This window comes from Suncus etruscus, chromosome 1, assembly GCF_024139225.1.
Source record: "Suncus etruscus isolate mSunEtr1 chromosome 1, mSunEtr1.pri.cur, whole genome shotgun sequence".
NCBI lineage: Eukaryota > Metazoa > Chordata > Mammalia > Eulipotyphla > Soricidae > Suncus > Suncus etruscus.
This window is the reverse complement of record NC_064848.1, coordinates 207,069,389-207,085,733: the sequence shown is the minus strand read 5'-3', so window position 1 is coordinate 207,085,733 and position 16,345 is coordinate 207,069,389. Positions and strand designations below refer to the sequence as shown.

At 62.5% G+C, this 16,345-nt stretch overlaps 1 protein-coding gene across 2 annotated transcripts; it reads left to right on the top strand.

Moving 5' to 3' along the window:
- The first annotated feature begins 6,045 nt into the window (after positions 1-6,045).
- On the top strand, positions 6,046-11,224 carry NPTX1 (neuronal pentraxin 1). Of its 2 annotated transcripts, none has more exons than XM_049776476.1 (5): positions 6,046-6,491; positions 6,766-6,970; positions 8,506-8,750; positions 9,519-9,698; positions 10,030-11,224. In XM_049776476.1, exons 1-5 carry the CDS (start codon positions 6,066-6,068, stop codon positions 10,249-10,251), a joined length of 1,278 nt encoding a protein of 425 aa, XP_049632433.1. In that variant the 5' UTR covers positions 6,046-6,065; the 3' UTR covers positions 10,252-11,224. The 2 variants fall into 2 exon arrangements, with proteins under 2 accessions (XP_049632433.1, XP_049632425.1); XM_049776468.1 differs by having other exon boundaries at positions 6,049-6,491; positions 6,763-6,970.
- Positions 11,225-16,345: the final 5,121 nt, after the last annotated feature.

Below are 16,345 nucleotides of genomic sequence, written 5' to 3'. Positions count from 1 at the left end.
GGGAACCTTCCAGAAAGGGACTCTGGGGCCTCCAGGGTGAAGCAAACCTGGTGTTCTCTTCTTCTCTTCCACAGGTCCACCATGGGGACAGACTTGCCCTGGATCCAGCTCCCAGGGGGTCAACATGGGATGGATTTGCCCTGGATCCAGCCCACCACTGGGCCACGGAGGAGGCCCCGCCGGACACGCCCATAGCAAGGGCCAATCCTAGTCAGGCTAACATATAAGGCCCCGCCCCAAGTCACACCCCACAGGAGGGCCAACCCCACACAAGACCCACACCCACCAGGAAGGGGGTCCTTCAAGCCACACCCACAGACAGGGGCTGTCCCAGACTGTCAGAGTGGGGATTACGGGTCCCACCAGACCCACCCAGCTCCTTCTTGCAGCAGGCCCCCCCCATTCAGAAGCTCAGACAGACCCCATGCCCTTGCGTGTCACTGTCAGCTGCTGGGCCACCCGGAGGGCCCCTCATGCCTCATTGTGCATCTGCCTTCACCCAGCGCCCAGCCCAGCACCCACTCAGGCCACTTCAGCTGCCAGCTCTGCATGCGAGGGTGGGCTGGGAAATCCTGGGTCCCTGGAAACACCCCAACCTCCGCCTAGTGAGGCAGGTCACTCGCTGCTGCTCAGCCCTGCCAGACACCGGCTCAGCACTTCTTTATATAGGTGCCGGCAGCAGATGCAGACGAGCGTTTGAGGAAAGTGAGATGGCAAAGGCAGAGTGCCCAGGCAGCCTCCACCATTAGCATTAGCACGGGGCGCGGGGGTCCCCGTGGAGGGTCAGTGTAAGGCTGAGGATGCCGCTGACTGCCTGGGTCACTCCACGGTGCTGGGGGCCAGTGTGGCGCTGGGTTGAACCTGGGCAGGTCATGGCAGGCCTGTGCCCAGCCTGACTGCGGTGCTAACCAGCCCTGAGCAGTGATTTCCTGAAAATAATCCAGAAAGCTCTCAGCTCCCCACTGTCTGGGACAGGCCCTGGCAGGCTGGGGACATGGGAAAAGCTTGTCACACTCACACACACACATACACACACACACACACACACACACATGCAGGCATGCACTTCACACACATGCACTCACACCTGCAGGCATTCCCATTCTGTGTCCTGCGTGTCCCATGTCCATGAGTGTCCAGAGCCCACTGCTGTGTGTGGCCCTTTTTGGCTCTGTGGTCATGTGGCCTCCTCCCGGAACACACCGTCTGCTCTTGGATTCCCCAGGCCCCAGCTCAATGCCAGCCTCACGCGCCCGCTACTGGGGTGGCAGGCGGTGAAGGTGAGATGCACAAGGCCACCCGGCTGGCAAGTCTGATGCCCGCCGCATCTGCCAGCTGCCATCCGGGAGGGACAGGCACATCAGGCAGATGGGGTGGGAGGCAGGCAGGGTGCGAGGTGGGGGGGGGACAAGCAGGTGCTGGGCTGATGAGAAGAGTCTGACAGGCAAAGTCTGGGCTCAGAGCTGCAAATCTGGGAGCTGCTAAACTTGGGGCGCTTGAATATGAGCATCGGGGACACCACCATCTCTCCTCCCCTCCCTGGGGTGTTCTCCAGGCAGGGCTGGGCACCACCCCTGAGATGCACCCCACCCAAAGCCTGGCCAGCAGCTGCCATCCCCACCGGGTCTCACTCAGACATGGCCCAGGCTCCAGTCAGCTGGGAGCAGTTGCCTCGCTAGAGGGACTCAGGGCATGAACCTGGACTTGCCCCAGAGGTGTCCTAGGGTAAACCATTGCCTCCTGGCCCCCCTTGGCAGTCACACCACCTACCTTCCCCCAAACTGGAAACTTGTGGGACCTCCCTGGACCCTCCTGCCCCATCTCACTCCTGCCAGACCCCTCCTCCCCGCTCCTGCCACAAGCCCAGCATCCAGCCTGGGCAGCTTCCAGACAAGCCCTCTGTACCCCAACATTCCCTGGAGACTTCTTCTTGGAATCCTGCGTACAGCCAGAGCCCCACTTACCACAATACCCCAACACTTGTTCCTGCCCAGGCCCCATACTTGCCTTGACACCCCAAATGTACGTCTGATACCCCAACTCCAGCATTTCCGCTTCACCTCCTCAGAGGTCCCCCAGTGGCAGTGCTGGGGTCTCCAGACCTGGTCTTGTGCTTTCTGTGCCCTAAACCTGCCCTGGAGGGCACAATGAGAAACAGGGACTCAGTCACCCCAAACCTGGCCCTCCATTGCTGCTCTGGACAATGTTCTGGAACATTGGGGTGTTTTCAAAAGTCTCAACCACGTGGGGCACTGGGACCCTGGAAAGGTCCTTTGGGGACACCTGTCCACCCCCAATGAGGGGAGAGTGGTTACTGCGGGCCTCCACCTCAGTGGTGGGTGTGGGTAGGACAAGCCACTGTCCCTGGTTTGCCTGACAGGGGGCTGCCTGGTTGGGGGCAGTAGTGTACATGAGAGTGTATGAGCGTAGAGTTTGTTTTGGGTCACACCCAGCAGCGCTCAGGGGTTCCTCCTGGCTCTATGCTCAGAAGTCGCTCCTGGCAGACTCGGGAGACCATATGGGATGCTGGGATTCGAACCACCGTCCTTCTGCATGCAAGACAAATGCACTACCTCCATGCTATCTCTTCGGCCTTGTGAATGTACATGTGAGTGCCCATCCCCTGTGTGTGATTTTATGATGAGTATGAGAACATGCCTGAGTATGCATGTGTGTGAGTGCAGGTGTGTACATGGATGTGAGAGTGAATGATGTGTGTGTGAGTTTGCCTCTGTGCATGTATGGATATGAGTGTGTCTGTGTGCCTGGGTGCATGCATGAGTGCCTGCGAGCATGAATGATCATGTGTGTGTGATTCAGGATGCTCCGCTGTTAGTCTAGACCTACAGGCGCCACCACGGCCCAGTAGGGCAGAGAGTTACGTCCTCAGTGGGGAGCTGTGGACCCAGCACTGGCCTCTGGCTTCTGGGTTGGATGTTGCATCAGTAGGAGCGGTTGTGGGCCTTGCTGATGGTCCCTTCAAGGCAAATGCAGCAGAGGAAGGACCAGACAGCAGCTTTGGAAAGTTTGTCTGAGGGGCCAAGCAATGGGACAGTGTGGAGGGTGTTGGCCTTGCAGTAGACAGACCCCAGTTCCATCCCTGGCATCCCATAAGGTCTCCTGAGCATCGCCAGGAGTAATTTCTGAGCACAGAGCCAGGAGTGAGCCCTGAGCATCACTGGGGGTGGGCCCCAAACAACAGCAACAACCAGCAGCTTCTGAGAAGATAAAGCACAGAGCAGAGCCACGGCGGTGCAGTCGCGTCACAGCTGTGTGGCCTTGGAGGCCCTCGCCTTGCACAGAAAGCTCTCCCTTCACGGGCCTCAGATTCTCACCTGGGGGACACCTCAGCTTAGGCGAGTCCGTGACTGCTGCAGCCCATCCCTAGGGGCACACACATACATATATGAGCTCACATATATGGATACTCAGACATGTGTGAGCTCACACAGACATATTCACAAACATGTGAGTTCGCATAGACATAGGCATGAACACATATATGGAACATGAACAGGCACTTTGTGTAGATATTATTGTGTGTGCACACACAGACTCATATATGCACATGTGTTAACACAAATACACATGTATGCAGGCATCACACCAGACACTCTGACACCGCCCCCACGAGCTGCAGAGCGAGTGCACTCAGTGCAGAAATGAAATGCCTGACAGCTGGGCACGCACAGGAAGTGACCTCGTGTCTGCCCCTGACCAGCCCCCCCAACTGGAGCTGCAATCCACAGAGCCAGCAGTACCATCGGGAGTTTGGGTCACCCCAGGGTTCCCCGGCTTCTCTCACGCCCACCCCCACCCCACGGCTCCTCTTTTTAGCTATAGGATTTATGCACCCAGCAGTGAGGCTGTGCCCCTACCTGAGCCCACCTCACCCCCGCTCCTTGTCCCCTGGCTGGTGGGGGTGTCTCAGCCCAGATCCCTGCTCCCCTATATCTGGAGGAAGAGGCTGAGGGCTCTGCTCCTAAGGACTCTGCGAGCGAGCGGAGCATCAGCGGACAGCTGATGGTTAACACAGCCCCTTGAAGGCCTAAATTACAGACTCACAATTCAATTAGCGGCATTAGGCAGAGAAACACCAGGCAGCGCGCGGGGAGGCCAGTATCTCTGAGCTCGGGAAAGGGGACCTGCTGAGCCCCCCATCCTAGGCCCAGTTCGACTCCTACCTGCAGGCCAGGGTGGGTGTGGGGGTCTGGGCCTAGGTGACCTTTGAACACTGAGACATGGGGCGCCCCGCAGGCGGGACCGCCCCGCCCCAGTCGGGCAGGGCCTGAGACAGAGGCCGCGGCGGAGTGTCCCCAGCCGGTCAGGCGCGGGACCCCTAACTGCAGAGACCGGGGAGTCCCGAACCTGTCCCGGGACCTCTAATTCCTTCCTCCTCCGTCCACCCCAGCCCCTGAGAGGCCGGTCCCGTCAGCCGCACCCCAGTCCGGGATGGGGAGCAGCTGCCCGGGCGGGGGGTCTAGTCTGGGGGGGAGACCAAGCGGCTCGTTCCTCTGCCTCGCGTCCCCGCCCTGCGCCCCGCAGACCCCTTGGTGAGCTCGCTCCACGCCGGGATGCATGCGGGGAGCCTTGGGGGCGAAGCGTGCGGGGAGCGGGGAGCCGGGCCAGAGCGAGGCAGGATCTGGGCAGACCCGGGGAAGCCTTTCTCCTGCGCCGGGCACGGGAACCCCGCGCCGCCCCCAGGACGCGCCGGATCCGACCATGCGGGCAACCGCGGGCCTGGCGCCCAGCCCAGGCCGGGCCGGAACCGGATTCTCAGCGCCAAGCCCGGCGCCGCCGCCCAGCAAGAAGGCGCGAAGCTAAGCGCAGGGGCGGGCGCGAGTCCTCGAGGGAAAGGACCCCCGGGGTTGGCACCGGAGACCTGGGGCGCGATCCAGGAGCTGCTCCCCCATCCCCATCCCGGATCACCCCCATATCTGATCCCTTCCCCGGGCACCTGTTCCTCCCCCAAGTCTCCCGCACCCCAGCCCCTCCGCCCTAGGAGCCCCTCCCTCCAGGGGCCCCGCGCACAGCTGGACAGACACGGGGGACATGGACACGCGAGGACAGGAGCGGCCGCGCGGGCCCGGGGAGTCCCGGTGATGCCGCCCCGCCCCGCCTGCCGCGCCCCCCGCCGGTTCCGATCCGGAAGGCTCGGTCCGGTCCTCCCCACGTCCTCCCCGCTCGGTCCTCCGGGCGCTTTCCGAGAAGTCGCTCCACCCGCCGGAGCGCGGAGCGGGGGCGGCCCTGGGTGGGTTCCGCTGGGTCCCCCAGGCCCGCAGGGAAGCCCCCGGGGCGGGGTCCAGGCACCGAGCACCAGCAAAGAGGGGGCGAGGAGCCCCCGGCCCCCCAAACGGGCGCGGGGGAAGGGCCAGCAGCCCGGGGGCCCGCGCGCTCCCCTCCAGGGGCGACGGCACCAAGGTTCGAGTCCTTGGGGAGCCTCGAGATCTCCCGGACAGCCCGGCCAGGGCCCGGCGGGGGTCCCCGTCCCCGGCGCGCCCCAACCCCGCGCTCGGAGGGACCCTGGGGGCTGCGAGCAGGTGGCGGGGCGCAGAGCCCGGAGCTCGGCCGAGCCCGCCCCTGCCCCCTCGCCAGGCGCGCTCCGAGCGCTTTCGGGGAAGCGGCGCGGGGGTGGCGCGGCGCGGGGCGGGCGCGGGAGAGGCGGCTGCGGGGGCGGCGGCGGCGGAGGGACGGCCCCCCCCGGGCGGCGCGCGACCCCCGGCGAGGCGAGGCGAGGCTTGGCGAGGCTTGGCGAGGCGGGCGCGGGCAATTAAAGCGGGATTCCTCCCCCGCTGACGTCGCGGCGCCCAGGCCCCTCCCGCGGGCATAAAAGGCGCGCGCTCCGCAGCGCAGGCGGCAGTGGGGACCGGACAGCGCGCGGCGTGGACAAGCCCGGCGCGCCCCGCGCACCAGCCCTCCGCGCCCCGCGAGCCGCGCTCCGCCGAGCAGCCGCGCGCACCGCACCGCACCGCACCGGGAGCCCCGAGCCGCGCGCCGCGCTCCAGCCCGCCGGCCCCGCGCCCCGCGCCCCGCCGCAGCCAGCCAGCCGGGCCCCCGCCGCAGCCATGCCGGCCGGCCGGGCCGTGCGCACCTGCGCGCTGCTCGCGCTCTGCCTCCTGGGCGGCGGGGCCCAGGATTTCGGGCCGACGCGCTTCATCTGCACCTCGGTGCCCGTGGACGCCGACATGTGCGCCGCGTCCGTGGCCGCGGGCGGCGCCGACGAGCTCCGGACCAGCGTGCTGCAGCTCCGCGAGACGGTGCTGTCCCAGAAGGAGACCATCCTGAGCCAGAAGGAGACCATCCGCGAGCTCACCTCCAAGCTGGGCCGCTGCGAGAGCCAGAGCACGCTGGACACGGGCGCCGCGCGCAAGCCGGCCGGGGCCCCGGCCAAGAACACCATGGGCGACCTGTCCCGGACGCCGGCCGCCGAGACGCTCAGCCAACTCGGGCAAACTTTGCAGTCGCTCAAGACCCGCCTGGAGAACCTGGAGGTGCGCGCGCGCTCCGCGGCCCGGCCCCGCGCCCCGCTGCCCGCCCTGGCCCTGGCCCCGGCCCCGGCCCCGGCCCCGGCCCTCGCCCCGGCCCTCTCCCCGCCCGGCCCGGCTCTCCCGTCCCCGCCCCACCGCGCCCCGGCCGGCGGGGGTCCCCCCAACGCGGGACGGCCCCTCGCGGAGCTCCCGGCCCGGCCGCCCCCGCAGTGGCCCGGCGGCCGGCTCGGGTAACGGTCTGCTCTCCCCGCCCTCGCTCCCTCCCTCCCCGCAGCAGTACAGCCGCCTCAATTCCTCCAGCCAGACCAACAGCCTCAAGGATCTGCTGCAAAGCAAGATCGACGACCTGGAGAGGCAGGTGCTCTCGCGGGTCAACAGCCTGGAGGAGGGCAAGGGGGGCGCCAGGAACGACACGGAGGAGCGGGTGAAGATCGAGAGCGCGCTGACCTCGCTGCACCAGCGCATCAGCGAGCTGGAGAAAGGTACGGACGGGGACTCGCCGCCGGCCCGGGGCACTCACCCGGGCGCTCACCCCGCTCCTGCGCTCCTGCGCCCCTGCGCCCCCGGCACTCGGCGCCCCGCTCCTCCGGCCCCACCCAGCCCCCACCGCCCAGCTCCCCGGGGCAGGGCGGCAGGGACGGGACAGCTGGCTCCCCCCGCACGCCCACACGCAGGGGCCTTTCCAAGTCTGTTGGATCTACAGTAACTTTGCCACGCAGCTGGCCCGGGCTGGCCGCGTCCTCCGGAGACGCGGGCTCCCCCGCCCACCCCCGGGGCGCGGCTCCTGCCCGGAGCTCCTGGGTGGCACCGCTGGGGTCTGCTCGGGCACCCCGAGCCCGGACCCCTCTCCGGAGTGACCCGCGACTGACATTTCGCGAGCGTCTCGGCGCCTCCTGGGTCCCCGCGCGCGCGCGCGCGCCAGGGCGCACGGATGAGCTCAGGCTGCAGAGCCGGGCGGCCGCGGAAATCAGACCCGGTTGTAAAAAGGGGGAGGGGTCCCCGCAAAGAGCAGGGCACGTGACCCTCCCGCCTGCCGGGGGTGCGGGATGGGGCCCACAGCGCCATCTTAAGGCGCGTTATGTAACTGGGAAGCGGCTCCCCGCTCTGGGAGGGAGGAGGAGGGACGGAGGCGCAGAGACTGGGGCAGGGGGACCCCTGGGGCCCGGCCTGGCCTCCTCCTTCCAGCCCAGGCCCGGGAAGATGGGGGCACTGGAGTCTCTGAGGGCCTCCCCACCCCCACCCCCCGGGCCCCGTTCCCTGGTTCTGCACTCCTAGGAAGTGGCTCTGTCCCCAGCTGCCTTCTAGAAATAATACTTGGCTCCAGGGGCTGGGAACTGCCAGCTCGGGGGTGGTGCGCACGAGCCCCGGCTCTGAGCGGTGTCTGTGCCCACTGCCGGGCGCTGTGACCTGCTTGGACCTGGTCCCACCGACCCCGTCATGCCCAAGCCGCCACACCAGTGTGTGGGAGGGCGAGGAGGTGTCTATGTGTGGGGTGAACTAGGGCTCCCCAGAGCCTTGTGGGGCCGCGTGGAGGATGGTGGCTGTGAGAGAGGCCCACGAGGCCGAGCTCTGCCTGCCTGCCTGCCTGTTGGGGACACTCAGGGTAGAGGGAAATGTCCTCCTAGCAGTCACCTTGGGGGCCTTGGCAGTGCCCGAGCCTGCTGTGGGTTCTCACAGGCAACTCCCGGGAGGTCCCAGAGGGCAAAGGGGTGCGGGGAAATGGGGGGATGGGTGCAGGAAGAAGCCGCAGTCTCAGAGCAGAGCCGACTGAGCCACCACACAGTGATCCGGAGAGTGGGGTTTAGGGTTCTGAGGCCTTGCAAGTCCCAAGGAGAAGAGAAGAACCTGGGGTGGGGGGCAAGTTCACACCTCCATGGGGACCTCCCCAGCCTCATCCTTCTGCCCCTACCTTCCCCCCAGTGCAGAGGTCTGGGTCAGCTCTTGCATCCTGGCCCGAGCTCTTGGCCCCCTAGGACAGGCAGGGCCCTCCCCAGGGTCACACCAAGTCCTCCCCCAGGTCAGAAGGACGGTCGCCCCGGCTCCAAGTTCCAGCTGACCTTCCCGCTCCGCACCAACTACATGTACGCCAAGGCCCGCCGCAGCCTGCCCGAGATGTATGCCTTCAGTGTCTGTATGTGGCTCAAGTCCAGCGCTGCCCCTGGTGTGGGCACCCCCTTCTCCTACGCGGTGCCCGGCCAGGCCAACGAGCTGGTGCTCATCGAATGGGGCAACAACCCCATGGAGATCCTCATCAACGACAAGGTAGCGCTCCGGTGGGAGTGTGGGGGAGACCTCCCAGAACAGGCTACTGTGGCCCCGCCCCATCCGCACATCCTGGTCATGGTCACTGGAGAAGAATGACATAATAGCTGGGAGCCCCTCACCATCCCCCAGTGTCACCTCCTCACCCCCAGCCTATATCAGGGCCCTTCGGTGCTCTGGGATGGTGGGTGGGGGCGACACCAATGTCCGACACAACTTGTGAGCACCCCCACCTGGGGGAGAGGGATCTAGGGATCCCCGAGAAGCCTCTTTGGTCTCCAGGTCCCTCCTCAGCCTGTGCATGCCCATGCTTAGGGAGGCTGCCAGCCACAGATGCCATCGCAGCAGGAGCTTGAATCTCACCCAGTTCTCAGTGCCTTGGGCAGGGAGGAGGAGGAGGCCACGCCCCAGGGACCCCCGCTTGGAGGTCGGGAAGGTTCTTGGTGGCTACTCTGCCAGGACTGAGGACCAGACAGACTGGCTCAGGCTGGGCAGGGGTGAGGGGTGCTCATTCCCCGCCCCCCAAAGCTGGGACACGACTGGGAAATGCGTGTGGAGACCGGGCCAGCCCTTAGAGGCCACATTGCCAGGGCCATGAGGCTGGAAGGTTGCTGGGAGTTGGCAGCTAAGTTGGGGGAGCTGAGAGGACATGTGGTCCCGTGCCATCCCTGGGCCAAGGACCTAGGTTGAGAGCTCTGGCAGCAGCGGGGACCCGACCTGAACCCCGTGTGAGTTCACATGCCGTGCCCCTTCCCTCCCTCTGGCCAGGTGGCCAAGCTGCCCTTTGTGATCAACGACGGCAAGTGGCATCACATCTGTGTCACCTGGACCACACGTGACGGCGTGTGGGAGGCTTACCAGGACGGCACGCAGGGCGGCAGTGGCGAGAATCTGGCACCATACCACCCCATCAAGCCACAGGGCGTGCTGGTGCTCGGCCAGGAGCAGGTACACAGTCCACAGCAGGGCCCGGAACCGGGCATGGGGTTATGGGACAGTCGGCCCGTAGGTTGGGTCAGAATGAGGGTCTGCAGCACGGGACAGGCCCAGGTGGATCATCCTACAGTCGAGCTGCACCCACCCCCCATTTCCAGAAATGCCAGCCCTTCCTTGGTACCCTGGGGGTGGTTGGTGCAAGGCAGGAGCAGCCCTTGCATGTCATGGGTACAGCAGCCCAGGGACAGCTAGCTGAACACGGGCCTCCTGGGCCACAGGGTTCCCAGGAGAAGGGCCCCTTGTTCCCTGGCCGAGCCTGCCCAGCCCCCTCTGCTCCCCACAGGACACCCTGGGTGGAGGGTTCGATGCCACCCAGGCTTTCGTGGGCGAGCTGGCCCATTTCAACATCTGGGACCGCAAGCTGAGCCCCGGGGAGGTGTACAGCCTGGCGACTTGCAGCGCCAAGGCCCTGTCGGGCAACGTCATCGCCTGGGCCGAGAGCCAGATCGACATCTACGGCGGAGCCACCAAATGGACATTCGAGGCCTGTCGCCAGGTCAACTGAGCCCTCGGCCGGCCTCACCCACCCGTGCTTGTGCGGTGATGGCCCGTCCGTCTGGCCCCCGTCCCCCGAGCCTGGCGTCCCCCCCTGCACGCGAGGCAGGCCTGCCCCCCTCCCCGCCCGTCTCAGGCATGCCTGATCCCAGCACCACCCGCGCTGCGGCTTCGCACCCTGGGATGTGGTGAGAGGGGACAAGCGCGTGAGTGCACGTGTGTGCACCTGCGTTTGTGTGTGTGCGTGCTTATGTGTGCACATGTGTACGTGTGTGCTTGTGAGTGTGTTAACATGTGCGTTGTGAGTGTACATGTGGGTGTGTGCAAGAGTGACTGTCATGAGGCGTGAGGGAACTTTCTCTAAGGGGAGTGTTCCCTTCCCTCCTCCTGGGGCCTGGAGAAGAACCGTTCTGAACTCGCTGGCTGGAGCCCTGTCTGCTCTTTGGCACCTGCTGTCTCCAAGGCCGTGTCCAGCTGTGCCTCCCGCTGACCCCCACCCCTGCCCCCTTTTCCCCTTTTTCCCTCCCTCCTGCTGCCACTGCAGCCCCTTGTGCATGGTCAGGAGGGACCAGAGGCCTGTGGGCCCTTGCAGGAAGAATCGTGGAGACAGGAAGCTCATATCCAAGAGCCAAGCCTGTGGCTGCTCCTGGAATAACAGTTGTTTTTATTTTTTGCTTTCCAGAATAATAGTTCTTCCTCACACAGGGTTCTGGGGAGCAGCGTGGACCTGGCCCCTCACCCTGCACTAAGCAGCTGCACCTGCAAACCCCCATTCCCAGAACCCCAACTTTCCCATCACGAAACAGCTGTGCATGCTTCCTCTGGCCCTGGGAGGAGGGAAGAAAGAGTGCAAATTCGTGCAAGTATTTAAGTATGTGTGTTCCTGGAAACGCATGTGTATGCAAATTTGTGTACATGTCTAAGTATATGTGTTCAGGTCTTGGTGTGCAAGTATGTGCAAACGTGTGCAAGCATGTAAATGTGTGTGCTTGTGTGTACACGCGTGCGTGTGCGCTGCTGCCTGGGCAGATTGTGCCCGCGTAGGGTGAGCAGCCGAGATGTCGTGTCATCTGGGGTCACACGCCCCTGAGCCCTGTCCCTGTCACAGGAGCCGATTTGGCGAGGCTGACGCTCCCGCCCGGCCCCGCTGAGCTGCCAGCCCCCCCCCCAGGGATGTGGGTGCTGGCCATAGGCACCATCTCCCCCACCATGGCCCACAGGGCCGGAAGCTTGTGCATCTGTGCGTGCGTCTGTCAGGCCCACGTGGGTGTCTGCACGGGGCCGCCTCCATCCCTGCGCGGGTCTTCCAACAGCACTGTGCTTTGTCGGACCCCAGCCCGCGGGGACCCCCTGTCTGCATGTCCCTGGGTGGCCCATCCCTCCCCGGTCGCTGCGTTCCCCTGCCTGCATGGACTTCTCCAGTTCTGTGTCGTGTGCCGAGTGCCCCGTGTTCCTGCCCCTCCGTGTACAGCGACCGAGAATGGCTGCACAGCCAGCCGGGGCGGGGGAGGCCCCTCGAGAGCCCCCCGCCCGTCCCCTGCCCACTCCCCAACACCAGACCCAGACTTAATTTGTAGTGTGGAGGTCGTGAACAAGCCTAAAGGGTTCCGTGATTGGGCGAGAGCTTGGACCCCCCCGCCCCCAACCCTTGCAGCTGGGCCCCACCCTCACTTCAGCCATGTCCGAGGGTGCTGCCGTGTACACGAGCCCCGGCTCGGTGCTTTCCCGGCAGCCCCTGCCACAGCGGACCCCGCGCCTTCGAGGCCGGACAGTCCGCTTGGGACCACAAGCCATTCTCTGCCCCGACTCGAGGGGACCAGAGCACCCCAGATACTCACCTCCACGTTCCCTTCCCAGCCTCTCCCGGCCGTGCCCAGGGTTCTGGGGGACAGCAGCAGTCCCCCCCCACCCTCCACAGCAACCACCCTCGCCCTGCCGGTGCCGACCCCTGACTCCCTCACTGTGTGACATGGGCACTGTGCCACCCCAGGAACGGCAGATGAGACCCACAAATCTAATCTCCGTCGCCACTGACTCCTTAATCCGGTTGAGGTCCCCTCTTGCACTGAACAATACAGGCCTTTCTCAGGTAAAGCCATTTTATAAAATAAGCAGCAGCCACGCGCCCAGTCCCAGCCCCCGTCCTGGGGTCCAGGCAGGCGCCGCCGGCCCCCCCAAAGGGGCTTAGATCCCCGGAATCGAAGCCTTCTCGCTTTTGATAATACAGTATCCTTTCTCACTGTAGAAGAAAAAAAAAGTTTATTACCAAACAAGAGTATTTTTATGAGAGAAAAAGATAAAGCTATAAATTAATTTCGCCTCTGCCCCCCTCGAAGACACTTCCAGGCCCGCCGATCCAGGACTTACACAAGCTTTGGGAGCGAAGAGCTTCGTGTTTCGTCCGCTTTTGCCCCTTCCTACTCCCCCGATGGGCGTTCTGAGACCTTGAAGGAGGCCTCATTGCCAGCCCCAGCCAGGTGGGGTGGGGGTGGAGGGCTGGAGGGTCTCCCCATGACCCCGGAACCAGGAGGAGGTGCCGTCCGTGCATGGAGTCTGTGAGAATCGGTGATGCGTCTGTCCCCGTGGAAGGCTCCGGTCTGATGAGGGTTGCAGGGAGAGTATCGAGAATCTTCCACCCTGATATCTCTTGCAGTGCCTCTGGCCACTGCAGGGTGGAAGGGGACGTCGCTGCGGAGAAAACAAAAACCCAACTCTGAAAGTCCCGATTCTGTCTTATTTGCCAAAAAAAAGGAAACAACAACAACCACCAACCAACCAACACACACCAAGCCCCGCCCCGGTTGCTCTTGTTCCCGTGTAAATACTGTGTCGTAGGAGAGAATCCGTGTCTGACTGTCCGTGACTTGCTAACCAAAACTGTACATTTTTCATACGACTCGCAGCAGCCTTTTGGGTATCGGTGAGCACCAGGGCCCGGCCCCCCTCAGCGGTTCTGGAACGCACTATTTCTACTGGTCTTCTCGCTTTCCTCTTCCTTTCTCCTCATTTTCTTGCTGAAACGACATGAATTGTTGAGTTTATTTTTACACAGTAAAGAGTGAAGAAAGATGAGTGCCTCTGACTCCTGCTTAAGGCTGCCCGGCCTCCACCGCCCTTGCCCTCACTTACTGAGATGTGGGGGTTCCCCTCAGTGGTGCTGAGACTTGATGAGGCCCCCTCATATCTCCCAGATCCCCTACTCATCCCTGCTCTGTGTCACTGTGACCCCCACTGACTGGCCTAGCCAAGCACCCTGCTTTCTCCCTGCTCCGGGGCCCGTCCTGGCCTCTCCAGCCAACAGGGAGCAGGGTAACCCCTCAAGACGGTTTCCAGCTTCCATGCCACCTGCCCAACCCAGGGTTCCCTGACACGCACACGCTGCCTTAGCTAAAATCAAGTTGGAATCGGTCTGGGTGTGGGGGTGGTCAGCTCATGTCCCCCACTTGAGAAGGTGCCGGTTTTGTGGGTGTGAGCTTCATGCTGGCACTTCTGGGCCCTGTGGGAGCCAGTGCGTCTCCACTGCCCTGAGAAGAAATATGTCAGTGGGCCAGAACGATAGAACAGTGAGGAGGGCATTTGCCTTGCACATGGCTGACCTGGGTTCAGTCCCAGGCGTCCCATAGGGTCCCCTGAGCACTTCCAGGAGTGATTCCTGTCAGGAGTAACACATGAGCATTGCCAGGTGTGACCCAAAAAGCAAATTAAAAAAATATTCTGTCCACATCTGGCAGTGCCTGACTCAGGCTCTGACTGGCTCAGCTGCAGAGGACAGAGTCCCTAGCACAGTGACCCCCTGCCTGGAGCTTTTTTCCTCGAAGCCTTTCCCTACCTTTTCTTGTGTCTGCACTGAGATGTGACCTGCAGTCAATGTAACTCCAGTCAGGAATTCCAGGGGTGAATGAGTTGGTGACATCAGGCTTGGTCCCTGAGTTCCTGAGTAGCACCCCTTCACCTGGACCTGTGGGTTCTGGGGCCGGGGGCCCTGGCCTGACCTCTGGGAAGGGGAAGCCCAAGACTCCCTTGGGTCCTGATAGCTGTCCCTGTAAAATAAATCTCCACTTTGTAAGATCACCCCATGCATCATATCTCCAACCCCAGGTGGACATGTCTGAGAAGCAGGGTGGTGATGAAGGGTGGTGATGAATAAACCAAGCCAGTCAGGAAAGGATGATCATGGCGCCCGCAGCTTCTCGCTTAGCAGTCTCTGCGAAAGCCAAAAGCCAGAACTGCCTCTTGCTTGATTAAACTGATGTCCATGGAGCTGTAGAGATAGCACAGCAGCAGGGCCTTTGCATTGCTCGTAGCCAGCCCAGGATGGACAGTGGTTCGAATCCGGGCATCCTATGTGGTTCCCCGAGCCTGCCAGAAGCAATTTCTGGGCACAGAGCCAGGAGTAATCCCTGAGCACCGCTGGGTGTGACCCCAAAACAAAATAAAATATAAATATATATAATATATATATATTTATATATAAATATAATATAAAATAAACCAAGCCAGTCAGGAAAAGATGATTATGGCGCCCACGGCTTTTCGCTTTGTGGTCTCTGCGGAGCCAAAAGCCTGAACTGCCTCTTTTCTTATTAAACTAATATCCATCCCACCAGGTGGGGCAGCGTGGGGGAATGTGACTCCACCCTGGATTTGTGTAACTACCTGCAAGAACTTGCCCATTTTTGGGAGGTCTCTTGAGCAGATATTACATGTATCTTTACCTGCAAGACCCCGCCCATTCCTGGGAGGGGTCTTGGGAAGGTTAGATAAGGCCTTTGACCCAAGGGATTAGGGTCTTTGGCAAGGATGGAGGTTGGAGGAGACAAGGATGAAAGAAGTTAAGATGCAAGGCTAGCTAAGAATGGCAAATGCTTAAATAGGTTTATGATATAGGCCACATATGTGATGGCCAGGGCCAATAAATATGTTATCTCTCATGAAGCCTGTCTGAGTGAGTCTGATTCCCGCCGCGACCACTTGAAGATGATGACCTGCCGGTTAATGGGGGATGGAGCCACGTGACCGGGGCCTAAGGACAAAGGCCTTCATCTTCATTATCCAAGCCCACCATAAAGGCTGAATGCAACAGGGGAAGGTCCAGGTGGTCTTTTACATATCAAAGGAAGAGGTTTTTGGGGGAAAGAGAAAGAAGGGAGAGCGCCTTTGTTTGGGGTTAATAGCTGGGTGTCTGTCATATGTCTCCAAGCCCGGTCTTGAGCTGTTCTTGGCCTGGGGAGGATCAATAGGGCCCTGGATTGCCCCAAGGGCCTGTCCACCCTCCCAGGGCCCAGCCTTCCCTCCGTCCACCCTCCCAGGGCCCAGCCTTCCCTCCTGGGTACCAGAGACACTCTGAGCTGTGGCCCATCCTCTGGAGTGGGAGAGCCCTGGTCACAGCTCTGGATTCCAGGAACCTCGGAACAGGCAGCCACAAGCCAGGCCCTGGCTCTGAGACCCTGGACTTGACTCTCATTTGTCTCCCTGGAAAAGGGAGCTGAGCAGTGGGTGACCATGGGACAGTCAAGAGGATTTCAGAATGTTCTGGAAAGCCTGTGCACAGGGCTGTTGGAAGCTGCTGGGAGGACCCTGTCAGGTTCCGTCTTCTGGAGGAGTCAGAGGTGACCCCTGAACCCCCAGAACAGGTTCTAAAAAGCTTCACTCCCCAGGTTCAGCTCCCCCAGTCAGAACAGTTGCCTCAGGAGCCTCATGCCCCCACCCAGTTTCACCCCACCCCATCCACTCCCCTGTTAGAGCCCCTGGGGGCCACCACTGACCAGTGACACCCACATCAAACAGGTGACAAAGTCTCAGCACTCGGCTGAGCCCCTGCTCCCCACCTTGCACAAATGCAGGTCTGCAGGGGAGGGTGGGGACGGGCTTGCCGAGGGACAGCCAGTGCTGGTGGCCACAGGGTGGGAGCTCCAGACTCCCTGGGTAGTGACTAGCCCCTCTGCCCACTGATACCCAGTCCCGTGATGCCAAGATACCAGTATGCAGGAGTCACCTGCAGGCCCTGCTGTCCTTTCTCAGACCATACCTGCCATCTTCACCTCTCACCCCTGCTCCTGTCACTGGGTGTCTCAGCTGCCACATAAATCTGGATCCGTATAGGT